This window comes from Lagopus leucura, unplaced genomic scaffold, assembly GCF_019238085.1.
Source record: "Lagopus leucura isolate 7727_CA_CO unplaced genomic scaffold, USGS_WTPT01 Super-Scaffold_100002, whole genome shotgun sequence".
NCBI classification, from domain to species: domain Eukaryota; kingdom Metazoa; phylum Chordata; class Aves; order Galliformes; family Phasianidae; genus Lagopus; species Lagopus leucura.
The window spans coordinates 47,638,606-47,658,353 of record NW_024962263.1 but is presented as its reverse complement, the minus strand read 5'-3'; the positions used below and the strand labels follow the sequence as shown (position 1 = coordinate 47,658,353).

Below are 19,748 nucleotides of genomic sequence, written 5' to 3'. Positions count from 1 at the left end.
GTGTGCATCAGAAGCACTTTTCATGGGCAGAGATGCTGAACACGCAACCTTTATCATCAAGACAGCATGAGGAAGTTTCAGTTTTTTGAAGACACTGGGATATATAGTCAAACATAGGGCTGGTTTTAAAATATTTTTTTATTACCGAAATGTGACTTAGACTTAAATTCCCTTTAATTGTGGCATTTCAGTTGAAATTTTAGTCTTTTTTTTTTTTCTCTGATAGGAACTGTGTCTTGCTTGGAGAGTGGGGGCTCCATGTTCTCCTTGTTGATGGAACAAGAAACTCCAAACCAGATCAAAGCTTTGTGCTGTATCAGATACGTCCATAAATGTCTCTATTTCGTAAAGCAAGTCAACACCCTTGTTTCTCAGCTGCGCGTAACAAGAGGAGGCTATGAGTGCAGTTTGTGAGACTCTGGCTTGCAAACGAACAGTAATGAGTGGTAGTATGAGGCAATTTGTTTTAAAACAGATGATAGTGTGGAAGTTGTAGATCCTGTTATCCTGTGGAAGTATTTGAAAGCTTTATGTATTGGTTTAAGAAGCTGAACTTTTTGGTTTGAAATTTGGTTCATGGAGTAGAGCTCTAATGTGAGCTGAAGGTGCTGTAATGAGAACGGCTTCTGGTGCCTCTGAAATAGAGGTAACTGGATGACCTCTGGGAGATCTTGGTTTGGCCTTGTCTTGGGAAGCTGCTAGCTTCCAGAGCAATTTGAGTGAAAGGCACTTTCTCTCCGGTTGCAGTTCACAGTTGAAAACAAACGGTACTTGACAGTATTTACTGGAGTCATGCTCAACTCTCTTCATTGTGTGAAGGTATAAAGTGCTGCAGCTTGTAGCAGTAAGTCAGAGACTAAGAGAGATGCTGAATGTTTTCAAGTGTTGCATCTAAAGCGTATTGGAGATGTGGCAGTGATCCTGCAGGTTATCTTTCATATGCCTGTTACTTTATGGTAGTGAGGGGAAGCTTGTCATAAATTAAGATCCACCTTGTGCAGTATATTGCGTTTTGTCAGGTGATGTGTTTCCCCAAAACTGAAAATGGTTAAGAAGATCTTTAGAGTTAGATAAGTTGTGAATGAATGCTGGGTACAATTTTGGCCTTTAAATTAATGAGGAAACACCTAGCCTTTAAACACAGTCACAGATGTTTCTGTGATTCGTGCTTAAGTTGAATATTACTGTCACAACTGAAAATTAATGTTGTTTATTAACGAGGGAGAGCTTAAATACCCAGCTCCTGCTCTGTCGTAGGTGTAATTATGTAAGACTTTGTTTTGAGCTTCACACAATAATGCCCTGCAAATTGGCTGGACTTGGCAATTAGCAGCTGTAACACATCCAATTATAAGTGTGTGGTGTGGTATTTTTTCCAATGCATATCCCTCCATTTCTCGTTTTACGACGTAGGCTTATTTTGCTACAGGAGTAAGCTATATTCAGCATAAAAGAAAGAAGTCTTTCAGAAACAACTTCCCTTGCATTTTGTTACAATCAATATTAAGAAATCTAATGTTGTGGTACATGCAAATGCAAACAGTGCAAAAGCAGAGACTTTGATATTTTAGATGAATTGAAACTGCTGAACTCCAGTGGTGTATGGCATATGCACAAGGAACAAAACCAACCCTGTTTGAAAGCAGTCTTTAAGAATCCAATTCTGAAAACATAGGATGCGTGTTGTGATACGAAATTGCTTCTACAGTCGTGTGGTGAGCTTGCATTTTTAAATAGGTGTTTCCTTACAGAACTGCATTTTAAATGTGGCTATGCCTTAGCAAGTATGGAAACTGGAGAGAGCTATTAGTCTAGAACCATCAGTGTTAATGAAACTGTCCTGTCTGGTTTTACTCTTGTTTCCATTTACAATCTTTTTTTCAAATGTGAAGCCTACATTGTTGGAATAAGGTTACTGGTGGTGTTTAGAAAAACATGTAAATATGATTCCTTTACAGTTACAAAGTTTAGATGGTCATGGAGGATTTTATTTATTTTTTTTAATTGAGCTATGGCACAACCTTGATTTTAAGCCACAGATTTCTAGTTGTGAAGCTAAAGTAACTGGAGGGGCACGGTACAAAAAAAGCAGGCTCAGCTGCTTTATCAAAATGACCTGTTAATTAATTGAATAATAAGTTTTGACAGACAGCTTCTAATGTATGTCATGTTGCTTCATGACTGCAGCATGTCTTTTGCATTTAGTCTGAAATGTATAATACCAAGTTTATATGCATGACCTTACCAAGTTTGAGTAGGTTTTAGCATCTGGAGATAACTGCAAAATCTAATGAACACTATCAAAAATGACTGAGTTAGCTATAAGGGGAAGCAAAATAGTTTTACACTGGTACCTATTTTGCTTTTGTAAAGTCTGATAGTGCTTCAGAGAAGAATTATCCGTGTAGTGATCTTGTTCAAAGCTTTGTAACTCTGTTAAGTAGGTTTTGTGTGAGTACAAGCTAAGGTAATTGCTTTCCATCTTAAAAGACAGTTTTTCAGTTGTGTGCTTCTGTAGATGGATGGACAACTAATATTTTCTTGTGTTCAGAATAGTCTTGAGAATTGCACTAATCACACAAAATCCTGTAAATTACAGTAATGTGCCCCCATAATCTTCGCTAACTTTCCCCTTTTGCCCTGGATGAGGGGATAAAAACATTCCAGCACTGTCTTTTGCTTCGAGTTAAAATGGTTTAAGTCTTGCAGTACTTTCAGTCTGAACTTGATGTGACCCATTGTATCTGAAGCTACAACTCCTACTTAATTCAAAATGCTTAACATGGGGCGATTAAGAAATGCTGGAAATTTAAATTCGCTTTTCCCTTGTGTTTTTATTCTCAAACAATATTTACAAAGGACTGTTTTTGGAGAGCAGAGTACAGTCCTTTGTCTCCAGATATAATTGATGGCTGCAAATGAAAGAACAAAGAAGGCTCTCTATTCATGTCCCCACTTCTTTGTTTCAGTGGGCATTGTTTCAGTTTATAAGAGTTGTTTAGTACGTATAGATTGTTGGGAAGGCTGAAAGATTCCCAGGCGCATCAGAGCGGACTTGTTACACAATCCTGTTATCTCCTCAGCTGCCCACCCAGGACCTTTATTGTTTCAAGGATACCATGAAAGGCTATTTTTTTTTTTAATCACATTTGCTTTGAGGTTATCTTTTATGTAGTAGTTTAAACAAGTCTTAGTATTTTTCTTTCAAGTTGTGGAAACTTTATAAAGTCTGTGATTTGATTCTAAAGCCAAGGAAACTGGCAGCTGGAATAATAATTATTTTTTGATTTTACCATCTTTTTATCTTTTAAAAAAACAATGTTTGAGTGGGCTGTTGAGGCTTAGCTGCAGACCCAGGTTCCAACTTTGCAGGTTGCGTAGCCTCCTCGTATTTTAAACATTGTTCCTTTCTTCCTTTACTTTTCTTTCATCTTTCATTACATTTCTTTTTTAGGTCCCCATATTAAAATAAATAAATAAATAAATAAAGTCACGGAGAAACAAGTGCCACAGTTTAAGTAGACACTTGATAATTAAAATTTCTCTTACTGGGTGCTTACCTAGATAGCTTACTAATTTGGAGGTGGGTAGCAAATTTTTGTTTTTATTGCTAGTGTGTTGAGCTGCTTAGATAGGATTGGTAAGTGTAAGTGCATCTGGCTGTGCTACGAATCCCTCCTTGCAATAGTGATAAAATTACCCTAACAGGAGCTGGCATGCTGAGCATGGCCTAGCATGTCAATGGACAGCAAGCACTTCTGCTGGGTCCTCTTCCCTGGGAAACACGTGGTTTCTGGCACTGCTGTCCCACATCTGTAATGTTCTCATGCGCTGAGACTACTGCTTGTGTAGCAGCGTCAGCAGGGTGAAAGCCAGCATGATTTTGGTGCTGCACTTTTGTTCATTTTCAGTGCAACTTCAGCTTGCTTCCTCTGCTTTTGAAGTACTACCAGTAGGCTGTCCCCACTGCATGCCAGTGCGTGCTGCCTGCTCAGGTTTGCCATCATAGTGGTTTGGATAAGTGCTCCCTAACCTGCCTCTGTCAGAAAGGGATTTGGTTTACAGATGATATGCTGTTAAAAGCATGGAAACTAATCTAAAAATTGACTGCACTAAGAGACAGAGAGGTGACAGATAGCTGGGTGCTTGAAAAATTCCAGTGGAAAGTGCTGATAAACCTCTAGGCAGACTGTGGGTAGTGGCTGCAACCCTCTTGCCAAGCTGAGCTGGACCAGGTACACAGCTGTAACATCTCTGTGCTCAGCCTCCAGGCCTGGTGAAATTTATCTTCGAACAGGTGGCACAGCCACTGCACAGTATGGGAATGCTCCTCCTCTTTTGTGCAGGTAATGTGTGAGCACAGAGCTTAGGACATAAATGCCTGATGCCCTGAGTCAGTGCTCTGATGGTCAGGAAAGTGGTAAATTGGTGAAACACCATCATCTCCTTTTTCTCCACCCTTCTTTTTTTTTCTCCTTCCCTCTTTCCCGTTGGGCTTCTGTTGCCCAACGTATTCCCAAAGGTATGCTGGTGTGTGCTTCAGCATGACTTCAGGTAGTTCCACTTGAGGAAAACCCATTTGAGAAAGTAGAAGAGAAAATCTTTTTAAAGATGTGATCAGTTGTAGGTACAAAAGCACACAATTGTTCATGATATCAAAGTCGGCATACTGCTGAATCTGGGTGTGCATTTGAATAGGTCTTTACATAGTGTGTAGATGCATGTCCGATTTTTTCAAGGGGTGTCAGTGTCTGGAATGCACTTCAGTGTAGTGGTGTGAGAGCTGGCCTCTGCTTTTTGAGGTGCAGTTTGAGGTGTTTTGCTCTATTTGGTCATTTAGTCACATGGAAGCGTGGCTGTTCTATGGAGCTCTGAAATAAGGCAAAAACAATCCACAAATCATAGTCTTTTGCCACAGCAAGTTGGATGCTTTTTTTTTTTTTAACAGCAGCAAACTGTCCTGAAAACTGGCTTACCTATCAGTATATTTTGAACACAAAACCCTCTACAGAACAAAAAAGTTTTTGTGCTCCATTATCTTTCTAAATAAAAAGTCATTTATGAAACTTAGAAAAATGTGATTTGAAGGGAGACTTTCTTCACAAGTGAGAGAATGGTTTCAACTGCTTGTCTTTTGCCTTATGCAAATTCAGTGAAGAGCAGCTCTTTATTTAACCTAATGTTTATTGGGTGGGGATTGAATTGGAACCATTTGACTTGCTATGGTAACTGTTTGCTAACACAGATGTAAGTACTGTTTCTTTACTGCAAATGCAACATTCTGTCTTACAGGTACTGGGGCAGCCTCACACAGTGATGTCTAAATGAAGCATTTTAAGTCATTGGCTGAAGTCTTTCCTCTCAAATATATCTGGCCATGAAAAAAAAAAGAAGTCATTTGTCTTTGTGCAACATTTATTTCCAGAGGAAGGAATGTTTTTGTTCCCCCTAAGTTTCCACTTCAGTCTCAAAGACTGGTTTAGTTGAAATGTTCAGTTGTCAGAAGAATCAAGATTGTGTATTATTTAGATCTTACCAGACAAGTGGGACTTGTTCCTTCCATTCCAGTTATCAGAGAGATTAACCCTTTGCCCTCAGACTTCTAATTGCTGTCGTACAGAAACAAAGATGCTGTTTGTACAAGATAGGAGCAAAACGGAATGTGTGCTAACTGGAATGTTTCTCTGGTGAATAAGGGGGTTGTGATATTACATAAATTTTGTCTTGCATTTCAGGCACCGATAAAAGCAACTTGTGAAGACATGTTGTGCAAGATGGGATTTCCTGAAGATGTGCACAGTGCGGTCGTGTCGAGGAGTGTACATGGAGGACAGCCTCTGCTGAATGGTACTGCTAGAAAAGATGTTCTGATTTTTGTTGCCTAGAATCTTAATCATAAATTAGTCTTGAAGATTTCATTTTTAGGACGCAAACTATGGAAGGAATATCAATCAGCTCTTACGTGGTTAATTTTTCCTTACTATTTGTTTACTGTTGTAGGACCTGGAAAATCAATTGGTGTTAATGGTAGCACGTGGACCTATGTTAATCATAAATATAATGTCTCAAATCTTCCCATGGTTGTCCAATAATTCCCTTTCTTAGCACAGTCTTTCCATTTATACTTCCTATTACAGCCCTTAAACTGATTCGTCATCTGCCTGTAATTTGAACCCATGTGTGAGTGTCGAGAAGGTAAAGTAAGCTTCCTTTCTGCTTTCTGTCTTCCATGGAAGTACTGCAGTTAGCACCTGGTCTTCGTGCACAAATCAATGCGGGGATAGTTCCCTTAGTAGGGAGCTGTCCTTGGCGGCACTCTGACTGGGCTGGAAGTCGCATAGGGTAACAGCCTCAGCCCTGCCTCTCCGTATGTATTTGTTAGACAAGATGGGAGGCAGTATGGAGGCATGCTTTTGGCTGTATGTAGAGGATTAAGTGATTATGCTCCTTAAGTACCTGCCAACGATGGGGAAGGGAGCTCAAACTTTTGCATACCCACAGGCAAGGTAGCACGGGAGTGGATAGTTTAATTTAGGCAGCAACATAGGTTGCTTTTTCCTAGTGACCTCAGGAGAGAGGCACCTATGGAAGGCAAGACATGGGGCAGGGGATTACATCAAGGGCAGCAGCCTCGGAGCCCTGGTCAGTGGCTATAGCTCTCAGTGCTCAGAGAGGAGCCTTGCCAGGCAGCACAGCACCATGCCAGTGCTATCTCTCGGACGGTGCGCTGCTGCTTTGCCCTGGCACGTATCTGTGTCTGAGTGGCACGATGCCCAGACAAAGGCTAGCCAAGTCCCCAGCTAGCAACAAGCTCCGCCAGCGTGAGCCCTTGCTTCTGTGTGGGATGCACTGAAGTCAGTAGGTCTGCCTGTGTGCCTGGGAGCCGTCTGGGTGGGGAATTGGGTTCACTGCCCTTCTTGTCTTCTTGTCTCTTAAGGGCTGGAGTAGCCATCTGTGGAACACAGAGGTACCTGATTTGAGCCTTTATTGAATTTCCCAATAAGCTAAGTTTCAGTATAGAACTTTGTGAAAGAATGACATTTTAAAAAATTTGCATAAATTTCACTGTTTTCTGAACTGCTGGCATCAATGTTGCTTTTATTCAATCTAATTCTGAAACTGCAGAACTAAGAACATCAGTCTTAGTTTCAAATACATCTTAATAGCTAATTTAATTTTTTGTTTTTTTCTTGCATATAAGTATGGTTACACAGATCAAGACTCTTGAATGAAAAACATTCTAATGACTCTGCAAAACAAAGTAGAAGCTGTAGTCTTGATACTGCATTCTGTATGTACCAGTATCTCTCCTTAATTATATTTTTACAGACTTTTGTTATGCTTTTGAGAAGTATAGTGGAAACGTGAACGCAGGTAGAATCGAAGAATCAATCACCTTTATCATATTTCAGCTTTGGTTGTTAAAGCATTTTCAGCTTAGTTTCAAGGAAATATATTTTACAACCACATTCTTTTATTTTATTGAAGAATAACTTAGAAATTCATGCATTAAATTAAATATTCAGCTAACTGAGAAGATAATACAAAGGAATTTCCCTCACTGCTCCACTAGCTGGGAGTTAATAGACCATTCTGCTGTAGAATGTTGCAGTAGTCATCTGCACTGAGAACTCTTTCCATAGGTGATGTTGGAAACCTGGAGAAAGGGGCAGAAACAACAACAGAGAACTTAGAATACTGCTGCTTTCCAAAGATACTGTCTTGAAACCATTGTTTGGTAATGGTCAGTTATAATGCTGCTGATTAATCATAAAATGAAAATGACATGAATTCATGAGATGTGCACTGTCCCATGGAAACTGTCTTTTGTTTTTGTGGAATTAAGACCCTTTCTGAAATCTCTCACTTCTTTCTACTGGCTGGGAAATACAGTGAATTGCCTTCTGATTCTCAGTATTGCTCATACAAATCTGATGATAATGACTGACCAGCCCTAATTGTTTTTGAGTAAGTAATGTACAGATGGAAAACTGACTTCCTTTTTCATTACTCATCCCAACCACACAGTCCCTCCTGTTGCTTTTTAAAACTTTGAAGTGAGTGAGGCATGCTGTTGATTTGTCCTTGAATGGTATTAAAATGCATAGCGTTTTAGGGAAGTTGGAATAGGAAAAAACGTACAGAGCATACAGCGTGTTCTGTATCACATCAGCATCAACTGGTTTTGAAATGACCTGGAGGAGTTTGCTTATTCCTACCATTTCCTCAGTTGCATTACTGCAATGGTTAATTCTTTTGAAAAATTCTGACATGCTTAAAAGCATATCATTTGCTGGTTACAGATAAACATACAGTCCATCATGGCATAGCTTTGACTTAAATTTAATTATACTGTCATTTTGAAATACTATTGTTGTCAAAAGCCTATTTTCTGGTTATTGAACTAGATTCAGATGATGCTACAAGTTATGTATAGTTGCATGACATTTGCTTCTTAAATGTAACCATGGGCCTGATTCTGATCTCAGTGGCCTTATTCATATCTAACTGCATGATTATGCTAGTACGAATTCATAAGTGGTACATATGTAAGTTTTCTGTGTGATTTAAAATTGAAAGCTCTAATTTTCTTTGGATTTGTGCATTGATACAACAAACATAGAGGGTTTGTGATTTTCTCAGTCAGTTGCAGAATAATTTGAACTTTACTTGATGTTTTCTTGACACGTTGTTTCTTAAATTTCTGAACAACAACAACAAAAAAAGACAAGATGTTTAATATCTGTCATGTTTGTGTGCTTTTATCTTGCCCACTGGGGGGGATAAGCTGCTTCTAAGCTCTTCAATTTCCATCTCTCTCACCAAAATGTAAATAAAAAGTAGAGTAATCATATGACTTGTTGATCTATGCTTTTCAGTTGTTACAGTAATCTGGGTTATTTGATTATTAAGTATCCTTATAAGAAATGCTTAGGTTTGAGAGTATGGGGCAGTGTTCTACTGTGTGCTATGTGATACTCTTTTTTATTCCTGTATTCCATCAGGGATCAGTTGTTCCTATTACATGGAGGAAAAAATATTTCTTCAATTTGTAATGACTTTCTCCATTTATTCATGTGGCTAGCATATGTTAACTTCCACTAGTTTGTCCTTCTGTGCATTAGGGCATATATTAAGTTGGTATCCCTGTTTTCAGTTGACATAATTTGTGAAAAATTGATGGAGAAACATATTCTGAATAAGCGTCAAACGCTTCGGTGGTATTACAGTGACTTCACTAAGGATCTGGGAGTAGCTCAGTACCAATGTCTTCATTTCTGTCAAGGGAAAAGGGAGAAGAATAACAGTCTCAGAAAGAAAATTAAAAGAAACTTTGTGCACCAGAAAAAAAGTGTTTATCTTACTGATAAAGTTGTGGAGATATTTGGGCCTTCTTCTAGAATTGAATGTATTTGTTAAGTATTTGAAGATTGAAATTTTTCAGTGTTAAATAAAACAATTTTTATTTGAATAACTCACCAGACTTCACCTAGTAGAAGATATCTAACCTGAATTTACAGACACGGTACTTCCTATTTCTTTCTTTATTCAAAATGTAGTTTGTTCTTGAAGCGTTATGCGTAAGATTTAGTGTTTGGAGAAGAAGAGGTTAAGTTGAAGAGGGAGTTCTGTTTAATACATGAAATGTCCTTGCTAGTGCTCGTTTTATCAGAGTCTTGTAGTTCATCCAGGAAAGAAATACTTTGGCCACTTGATATGCATGTCCAACCTGTTTATCTAATCTCTGTTCTGTATCCTGCAAATTTTAAGATAAGAATAATGCATTTCTACTAAAATTACCCACCTAGGAAGGTTGCTTGACCAATTATTTGCAGAAGATATTTTAAACTTGCAGATTCTCAGTCTGATAGTTTAGTGTGTGTTTTTTTTTTAATGCTGCACATATTTTAATATCGTGTCCTGTTACTAAAAGCATGATTTTAGTTCTCTGCTAAACAGATTTGTTGCCTACACATGATTCTTAGATGCATTGTTTGAGCATTGTGTGATTGTCAAATAATTCTAAGCTCTTGGAGTTGCACAGTGATTTGAAGGAAGAAAATATCTTAGTGTTGGTCATGGAGATAAGCAGTGATCATGGATGAGTAACACCACTGTTCCATGAGCTATGTAAGCTGAAGCAAGCTGACAGGGTTGCTTCCGCTTCTCTTCCTTTTTGAGGTTGGTACCAAGCAGTTGTGAAACCACAAATTAAATGGGGTTGACCAGCTTATCTGGGGTATAGCTCATGCTCCTTGTCTCCCTAGGTTTCTGCAGACAGATCACATATGGCTAAATGAAGCCATGGTATCCTTGCTGCCTTTTCTTTTCAAGCAGTGAAGCTCTAAGTAAATAACCTTTGTTTTAGTGCTTTAGTATCTGATGCCAGATTCTGATTTCAGCATTTCCACTGACTTACTTTATAGTTCACAACTTTGTTTTAGAACAAGTTATTTTCAATCCAGAAACATGTTGCTGGGAATGTGCCACTAGGGTGAGGAATTTCCCCTTTGTTTGCTTTAGTTCTTTTCATACTGTTAGTATGTTTCATACTGTTTTCATACTCTTCAGTCTTAGGTGTGTCCCCATGTCCTGTCACCTGTGGTGCCATTTGCAGGTGCACCCCATGTACCTGTGTGAGCATAACTTGTTCTCTGATTTGGTAGCTGTGTAGCTGAAGATAGTAAGCTCCGCTGATATTTGTTGGTTACTGGGAGGAGCCTGTGCATGAGAGGAAAGCATGGTGGATGGGAATGGTTCTCAAGAACTGTTTGTGGTGAGGGAAGACTGGAGGTTCTGGGGATGGGGAGTTGCTCTTTCAGCTTGCTGTAGAGTTGCATGATGTTAGAGATAAGTTCATCCATCCGAATTACTCAATTCTGTATAGGACACACTGTTCCCCAAAGAGCCTGGTAATTCTCCAGTGCTGATAAGGAAGTCTCGAAGCTGGTCTTGCACTGGACAACTGATTTCTGGGTGACCAAAGCTGAGGAAAATCAATCCCAAGGTTAATGTTTAAGAGTGCTTGGTATTTAAATGTAACTCATGCTTTCTTCATTAGGTAGTGCAGGTGATGCATCTTCTGGCAATCTCAGGTGCACTCAGCTTTGGTTTTTTTTGGTGCTGCTACTGTTATCATGATTCCAAGCATAAAAATGTCCATCATCAATGAAGAATAAAATTCCTTCTGGAAGTCGTCAGGCTTAAAACAAGACATCAGTACTGCTTTTAAGGCTTATGTTTTATTCCTCACTATAAATAAAAAGAAAACAACACTTTTATGCAATTGTATTCATCCTATGGTAGCGTATGCTGTCATCTTTGATATTCCAGTGAATGTTAAGAGTAGAGCCAGGAAAAGTGAAAGCAGAATCATATTTTTAAAGAGGAAATTCTTGTTTCCAAACTGAAAAAAAGTTTGTGTTTTTGCAGGAAAAAAAAAATAAAAATGAAAGTAGCAACTGCTTTGTTTGAAGTTTCCTCGCCATTAGCAAAAAACGACAATTTGACATGTTCCTTCCAGGCAGACAGCCAAAGAATCTCAGATGGATGGGGTCTCTCTGTGGGCTGCTGGAAAGCTGAAAGAAATTGTTTCCATTCTTCCCAAATGTTTTGTTTTTTAAAAAAATTCTTCTTTGCACACCTTACCTGCACCTCCCAAAAATAAAGCACTCAACTAACAGCCACATGCTCCAGGTTCTGCTTCTTTGCCCTAGCGGGAGCAAGGATGTTTTTAGTTGAGTTGTTTTTTTCTTTTAAGAAGCTTATGTTGAGAATATTTGTTTTTCTTACCACTCCTGCTTAACATTTAGTCAGTTTGGTTTTGTCCTCTTCCCATGTGAAGCAGAGTAAATTTCAGTGACACTTTTTGGTGATGCTTTGCTTGTTGACTTACTTTGTTACAGTTGTGTTCTAGTTCTCACTCTCTTGCTTTTTAATCCTTTTTCTCTTCTTTCCTCAAACAGTCTTCCTGTTTGTCCTTCTGTGTTCCCCGCAGCATCCTAAATTCTCATGTGTCGGTACTGAGCTTGCTATCCTGGATTGGTAGAACTTCTGTTTGCTTTAACTACACAAGCACAGCACCTGTTTTATTATTTCTGTTGCCTGCTTATCTGCCAAGCTCTTTAACTTATTCTCAGATAGTTGGTCCCTGAAAAACAGAGCTTGCTTTTAATGAAGCAAGAGAGTTTTATTGTTTTTTTTAGAGATTTGGTTTCCTACTCCCTTTCCTCCACTCCTCACTTAAAAGTGGACTATATCCTGGAGTATAAATAAAGCATGCTCAACTTAGTGAAAAGTGATATATACTTGAATACTGACTCCTTTTTTCTTCTATTTGTGTAAAATTCTATATCTGACTTGTGATACCTGATTTTACTCTCCAGTATTGAGGTACTAATTTATGTTGATGTATGTTAAACTTTATGTATATAAAGAGGGAATAAATTATGAAATTCAACAATATTTTGGGTGCACATAGAGGACAAACGTAATTTCAAAAACAAGATTCCATTGTTCCTCAGGAACAATGCTAGCACTAAAGCTGCTAGGAAGTGTAGCATTTGGATCAGTTTGTATGTCCGGTAGTTGGAGAATTTATTGCTTGAGTTCTAGAGAAGCCATTCTGAAAGAAACTGGCAAACACACTAATCAAAATGCTTGAAATGAAATATTTGAGTTGTGGTGAAAGTGCGCGCGTGTGTGTGTGTATATATGTATATTGGTTTTGAAACAAACAAAAAGTCCTTAATCAACTATTGGGTCCACGTTTTCCAGAAAAGGGAGCTTGATTTACCTTTATTCTCTACAAAATTCTGCTCATGTTTTCATTGTAGGTCCTTCCAAATGTATCTTGATAAAGAGAAAAATACTCTTATGGAGAAATTACACAGATCCTGAATAGTTGCAGTGTTCTGAAATCTGTAAATTACTATCTCGGTTAATTAGTCCAGCTCTGATAGTCATTTCTGTTTATGGTGCATTTACTTGGAATGCAGTGAATTAATTACTGCTTATTCCCTTTTCCTATATTCAGATGGTTACTTAAGGATCTCAAATGCAGTCTCCTTTCTCTATGTAGAAATACGAGTTAAGAGAGCTGAGCCATCAGCTGTCTCAGTAAGGCACTTGGCATGGCTCAACAGGGGATGGAAAAGTAGGTGTTAGTTTCTGCCTCAGAAGCTGTGTCTGGTTTTATCTGCTTCTGACACCATTTAATGTAGCTTTAGTTCTGTTTTAAACTGCCATCTGGCCTTGATTCCTAGAGGGACGTTACTTTTCCTCAGTCGCTGTAGTTGGAGCTTTCTCCAAGGCTGACCCATGCTCTATGGGAGTGGAATGGCAGATACAAAGCTCTGCAAAGGGGCCCTCTAGAGCAAACAAAGCTGCCCTTAAGGATGACTAATTGATTCAGTGGTAGGAGACAAGTTTTATCATCACCTGGCAACAGCAGCATTAAGAATTCTATAAAGAGAGAAGGATCAGTATATGAAATACATGGAGCAAAACCTTGGGTGAGGCTGTCTGTGTTAGCACGATAAGATACACCCGGTATATATAATTATTCTTTCAAGTTCCCAATTTAAGATAATCTGGTGACTAGTCATCTAGACAAAGTTACTAGAGCATCTTATAGAGCTGATATTACGGAAAATAACCCTTAGTTACAGAGCATTCTGCTATACTCAATAGAAATTCCAGTAGTATTTAAACATTTGGTAACTACATTAAATACTGCCGTGTTGAGGACTTGGATGTCAATCAGCAAATTCAAATACATCTTGAACTGCTCTTCTGCTGGTTGAATGCACTTTGTTTGTCCTTTTGTGTTCATTATTGGGTTCATTTTTTTTTTCATTATTTTTTATTCTTTTTTTTTCATTATTTTTGATTGAATGTGTCATGGTCTGATGCCTAATGTGAGCATATTTGTTAACCTGGAAACAGTAACTTTTAGAAAAATTCTCTTCCGAACTTTTAGGGCATGTCCTAAGCATCAGTCAGCCCCACTGAGCTGAGACTATAGGAGGGAATAGAAAGCAGTGCAAGGAACAGCAGCAGGTTGTGGAGAGAAGAAAAAGGGCTGGACTTGCTATTATCTTCTTATTAAGCTGTAGGAGGAGGAATTGGCCTTTAATGCTTGTTAAAGCCTTTCAGTTCAACATTACGCAGCTGGTTTTGCAGTATTCTCTGTATACACCGTCTGGGTGACTTTTCCCTCAGAAAGCAAGGAGAAAGATATTGAGAAATGAGTGAGGTTAAACTCTGGTGGGGAAAGAGAGAATGAGGCAGAAGGAAGAGTCTTTTGAACATAAACTGATCTTGCAGACAGGACTTTAACTATAGAGCAGCCTGGAAAAGCTGCCTGCTTGCTATAGGTGAGTTGGTACTAGTAATAATGATGGTATGTTTCATTGTTTCTCCCTGCGATTATAGGTGTGCATACAGTTAAGTACATGTGGAAATACAGCCTTCACTGGGAGTAGCTGTACTAGGAATGCAGCTTTCTCCCCTTGAGTTGAGAGTACATTGCATCCATGTGGTTATTGGGATGAGTGCAAGCTGACCTGACAAAAAATATTCCAGGCCTTTATGATGGACTGGTTCCCTCAAAGATTTACTACATGGCTGATGTTGAGTTTGGGCATGATAGAAGCAATATTGGACCTTAAGAACGGTGTATGGATTCATAAAACACTCTTCTAGCTCTTTCTTCAGAAGGAAATCCCAGGAACAGCTGTTGGTGTTACTTTCCAGATTTCTGCCCATCGAACCAGCTCCCTCTCTGTTTCATTCATCTGGTAAGCAGCACATTCCAAGCAGCCAAAAGATAGAAGGTGTGAGCGGTGCCCCAGCTGGCCAACATAGACACAGGCTGCCATTCCTTCCATCAATCTCGTAACAGTGCAATTAAACCAAGCTGTGGATTTCCTGTGGAGATGTCCTTCTGTGTCTGAAAATTCATCAGCAGTTGTAAAGTAGGCAGAAGTAACAGTTGACACTCTGTACATATTCCCTTTTAGCCTTTTCCAGCATGTATGTTTCTTACTCAGATTTGCACTGCTTTGCACCAGCATGGAGAGAGGAGAGAAGAAAGGGACCTGCTTTGGAAAAGGAGATAAGTTAGTGAACAGAATGGTCTGCTGAGGGTAATGGAAGAAAAGGAGGTCACAGCTGAATGAGGCTCCAGAGTGCTGGAGTCTCTGTTAGTGGAAGGTTGTTGTGTTGTATGGCTTTTTTTGTGGTGGTAGGTTTTTTTTTTGTTTTGTTTTTTGGTTTTTTTTTTGCTTTTCTCCCTTCCTATTGCTGTGTGATTTGCTCCGGGGTTGCACAGCACCCTGAGGCTTGCCCTGGCAATGTGCTGCCCTGGCAGCAGCTGCCCCATGGCTGCCCTGCTGCTGGTAATCCCTGAGGACCAGACACCCAGGTTGAGTTCTTCCTGCTTCGTTTCACCATCTATGAGGCTTTGGTAGAGTTGTGAACAGTGTTGGAAATTACGGCTTGCCTGCAGGAGCAAGTTCTTTTTTGTGTACTGTGCTCTTTCAAGAACTAGGTTTTGTTTGTTTTTGAAAGTTAATGGCACATAGCTCTCAGGTTGTAGAGAAGAATTATTTGAGCCCCTCTGTGAGTTCCAGTTTAACATTCCCTTAAATAGGAAAGTTACGAATCCCTAAAAGCATAATTTGTAACATAAAAGCTATCAAAATAGCAGTGCAATCTGTTAAAGTGTTTAAAAAATTGATTCTCTGCAGTTTAAAATGTGAAATAAATGTACACTAATTGTTTTGAATGGAGATGAAGATGGTGTTTGAAGCCAGTCTTTAAAGGAATTAGTTAGATAGCACTGCAGTTAATGGCGGAGCACTATTTTTCTGTAACGGGCTTAGCGATGTTCTCTAATTAGCTTGCAAATTGATATTCAAATATAAGTAAACTGGCAATCAAATACAAGCAAAACATCTATGTAAATAGACTTTGGGTTTCTGCATTTAGCATACCTGTATGAAAAATATGTGTGTGTGGAGGTTAAGCTCTTGCTTCTCTTTCATTATGGGGTTTTATTAATGGTGGCCCACTGGTTGTATTAGGTCAACGTTTTGATTCAAGCATATGAAAAGAGAGGGAAAAAAACCCTTTTCTTCTACAAGTGAGTGGCTTTTAAACATCAGTAGCTGTTAATGAATACTGAGCATTTCTGGGAGTTTTTTGGTCTTTGTTTCTTTTGGGTTTTTAGCTTTGCAAATAGGATTTGATGCATAGCTGAGGTCAGTGGGAATTATTCTGACCTTCCTGGATTTGGATTCTGCTTACGCTCATTAATATAATAATTGCTGTGCAGTACACTCATTTATATGTTAACACTTAAGTCTTGTGACAGAAACCGGATGCGTAAAATGTTACTGGTGTTTGTGTCCTGGGGCTTTCTGCTGTATAAAGAATGCAGGCTCTTAAACCATACATTTGTCTACATGCCTGGCTTAAAGTAGTTAGTAAATTTGAAGGAGAACCACACAACAAAATCTGTTCAGAGGAACTGTTGTAAGGAATAGAAAATAAAGGTCATATTCAAAATGTACTTCAGTTTTTTTTTTTATTTAATTTATGAAACATTGTTACTGACATGCTGATAATTGGCTGGGCACCCTCTGTTTTTGTATTGTTTGTTTGTCAGGTGAAAGTATGACTGTATCATCTCCACATACTCCTTACATCCTGTCCATAGTATTTACTGTTTGGCGCTGGCTTTTATGCCAGCAGTTGTTTGAAACAGATTTCTCTAAACCGTATTCAAATCACGATTCATTCATTAAATCTAATTGTTTTTGTAGCTTAGAATCAGTTTTCAGTGCTGGTTGTAGTCTGTGTTCTTCCCAAGAAGAAAAAAATAAACAAACCTTGTGTTAATTGTTTTCTGTAAAGCAGCTGGTACACTTTTTATACCGTAAAAATAACTTCTAATTCAGCATGTGTTTTCTTTTCATATAGCCACAGTATTTTACCATGCTTTAGTGCATGTGTATGCTCTTATCAGAAAAGTCCATTAATTCATCTCTTGGAGGATGGCTGATGGGGGACCGCTTGTCCTTTCTAGGTCACCAGGTCAGATGCAGCCTGCTGTCTGTGCCCAGTAGCCTCTAACTGATAGATAGCTTGTCTGGAGGCTCTGCAAACATTGCACTGGTTGGTTTGGTTTCTTCTGCAGGAGTTTATGTTAAAAACATACTTATTACATAAGAGTAGAAAAATCACTGCATTAATGAAAAATGTGCATAGGGAGCATTTGTGCAAATTAAAGTAGCAGGAGAAGGTCAGTGATGTAGCAATGTTATAAGTCTAGAACAGAAGAGCAGTGAAACAGAGTGCTTAGATGCAGAGTTAAGGTAAGTTACGATAGGAGTTGAGACAGCTTGAAGCAGAAAGTGCATCTATTGTTTTTAGGCCTGGAGGTGATTTTGTAACCTCTGGAATTATTTCAGCATGTTTCCAAAGTCCATATTGCATTGAAATTAAAAGCAAAATAAATCCAAGAAAAGAAAACAAAACAAAACCTTGTTCTTAATTTTGCATGTCACTGTGTGCACTTTGACTGTGTTAAGTCTTATTTAATTCAAATCCTGTCATTGGCAATTAAATATTTGACTATGGTAAAGATCTGTTAGTTTGTTTTTTTTTTTTTAAACAAAGAAACAATGACTATGACTTACAGAGCAACAAAACCCAAAATAAAAATTGAACACTGAAATATAAAATTTTTCTAGCCTTTAATGGGATCATTAGTTAGAAGAAGCAAAGACTGGTGGAAGTACAGGTGTTCCTGTCCATCAGAACTATTTTGGAGGAGCTGTTCTGTTGTGTGCTCCCTGCAGAGCTTCCTGCGGCTGCTGTGGTCTGTCTGCGTGGGGTTGAAGGTTTGCTTCAGGCAATGGCAGTCTGTGTGGCTGTGGTTTTTATATTCCAGCTGATCTTAAATTAAAAGTGCATTCCTCTTAAATAAGTGATCTGACACAAATCTGTTTCTCAAGTTTTGAAGCCGCTTTTATAACACAGCTCATCAATAATGGACTAAGTAGGTAAGCTCTAAATGTTTGTGTTCCTTGCAGACTGTAAACTTTGACTTGTTAACCTTTTTGTAGTGCAATCAAAGAAGAGTTCAGAAAAAGATGGGGTTTTTTTAAGCCCACTTGCTATCTGCTGAAAGGCTGCTGTGTAACTTTAGGTAGATACTGTATGAGAACATTCTCCTTGGGTTTGGTCAGGAAAAGAGCTGTGTTGCTGTGGATGCTGAGAGAATGGTCAAGTATGTTGCTCAGTAAGGGACAGGCAGTGCTTTTGGATTGTTTCATAATGTACCTGCTTAGTTCCGATAAAATTATCAGGGGATCAGTGCTCATTTATACGTGGTCTTTTTTAGTACATTTTATAATCAGTGCGCATGCAGATGAATGTTGTATTTCTCATCTTTTGAATTTCTGTTTCTACAAAGTGTTTGAAATAATTTTTCTTCAGTGCAGTGAATAAAGCCATTAAAGTTTAGCTTGTAAAATGTTTTTTTGCTGCAGGCTGTAGAATTCCGTAATTGGATTGCTCAGGTGTCTTAAGCCCTCTCTGATAAATACTGCAGGTTCCTAGCAGTAGTGTGGTTTATGAAACACACTGAAAGACTTAAGGATGCTGGCATGTGGGCTTACTGACAAAGACCAAGAAGATTAGGAGACCAATTTAGGATATTGATAGCTCCAAGCTCCCTTACAGTAAGAGAATGATTTCCCCCACCTTAGAGTACATAAGAATTGCAGAGGAGAAGAAATTCCAAACTATATCTTGCTAGTGAGAGACAAACATCAAATAAATGTGGTGTAACATAAGGTGCTGATGTTGTCCAGCTTGTGCATGACTCTCCTGGATCCGAATACACTAAGAGGTTTGGTGGAGGGCAACTTACATGGCTGTGGGTGAGGTGGCTAAATTAAACACTGGTCTGGTTTGGGGCTGTAAGAGATAACAGGACCAAGGGTGGTGGCCTGGGAGAGTGAAGGGGAAAAATGATCTGTGGTGATAAGGGGTTGAATGGTACCACTTTTCTGATGTGAGTCACACTTGAGAAAAGCTTGACAACCCCGTTCTCCTTCAGTGGTAACAGTGGAGCCCTATTAGACTTACCTTCTTATATCGAAGGCTGAAGTTCTATATTACGCTTGTGGTGACCTAAGGGTTAAAAAATAAAATAAAAATAGTTGCCATTGAAAACAGCAGTCACACTTCTTCAGCCGTGAGGTCCTAATGCTTCTCTCGCATGGCATACAGCAGTTGTGCATCCTCAGCGTGGGTTAATGCAGATCAGGCAGGCAGTTTGCCTGAAGCAGGATGACCAATATTCCATTGGATTGGCCAGATGGATTGCTTGTCCTGTGGCTGTTCTACAGGGAGGGAAGGAGCTGGATCCCTGGACTGCCAGACCACCTCTATAACTGTAATGCCAAAAGCACATGCTAGCTACATCTACTTCCCTCCTCTGTAGGTCTTCATCCTGCATAACTGACTGGCCAGTAGTAATGCTTTGCTGTCATGTTAGGTGCAATAGATCTGCAAAACCTGAATGGCTTATTTGATCTAGTATGTAAATGGGATGACCTTTCTGCTGTGCTTTTTTTTTTTTTTAATGAATGTATAAATCATGGGTATTTCACCATTAAATGAAGCCCTTCTGTGAAATATGAGAATGATGTTCAGTGTTTCAATCTTTCTCC

At 38.9% G+C, this 19,748-nt stretch overlaps 1 protein-coding gene across 2 annotated transcripts in view; it reads left to right on the top strand.

Moving 5' to 3' along the window:
* CDH2 (cadherin 2) overlaps window positions 1–19,748 on the top strand; it is a 113,244-nt gene that overhangs the window by 5,229 nt on the left and 88,267 nt on the right. For both annotated transcript variants that reach the window (XM_042868989.1, XM_042868990.1), the window contains exon 2: window positions 5,736–5,847. In XM_042868989.1, the coding sequence (XP_042724923.1) occupies window positions 5,736–5,847 (112 nt within the window). The remainder of the gene's footprint in view (window positions 1–5,735; window positions 5,848–19,748) is intronic.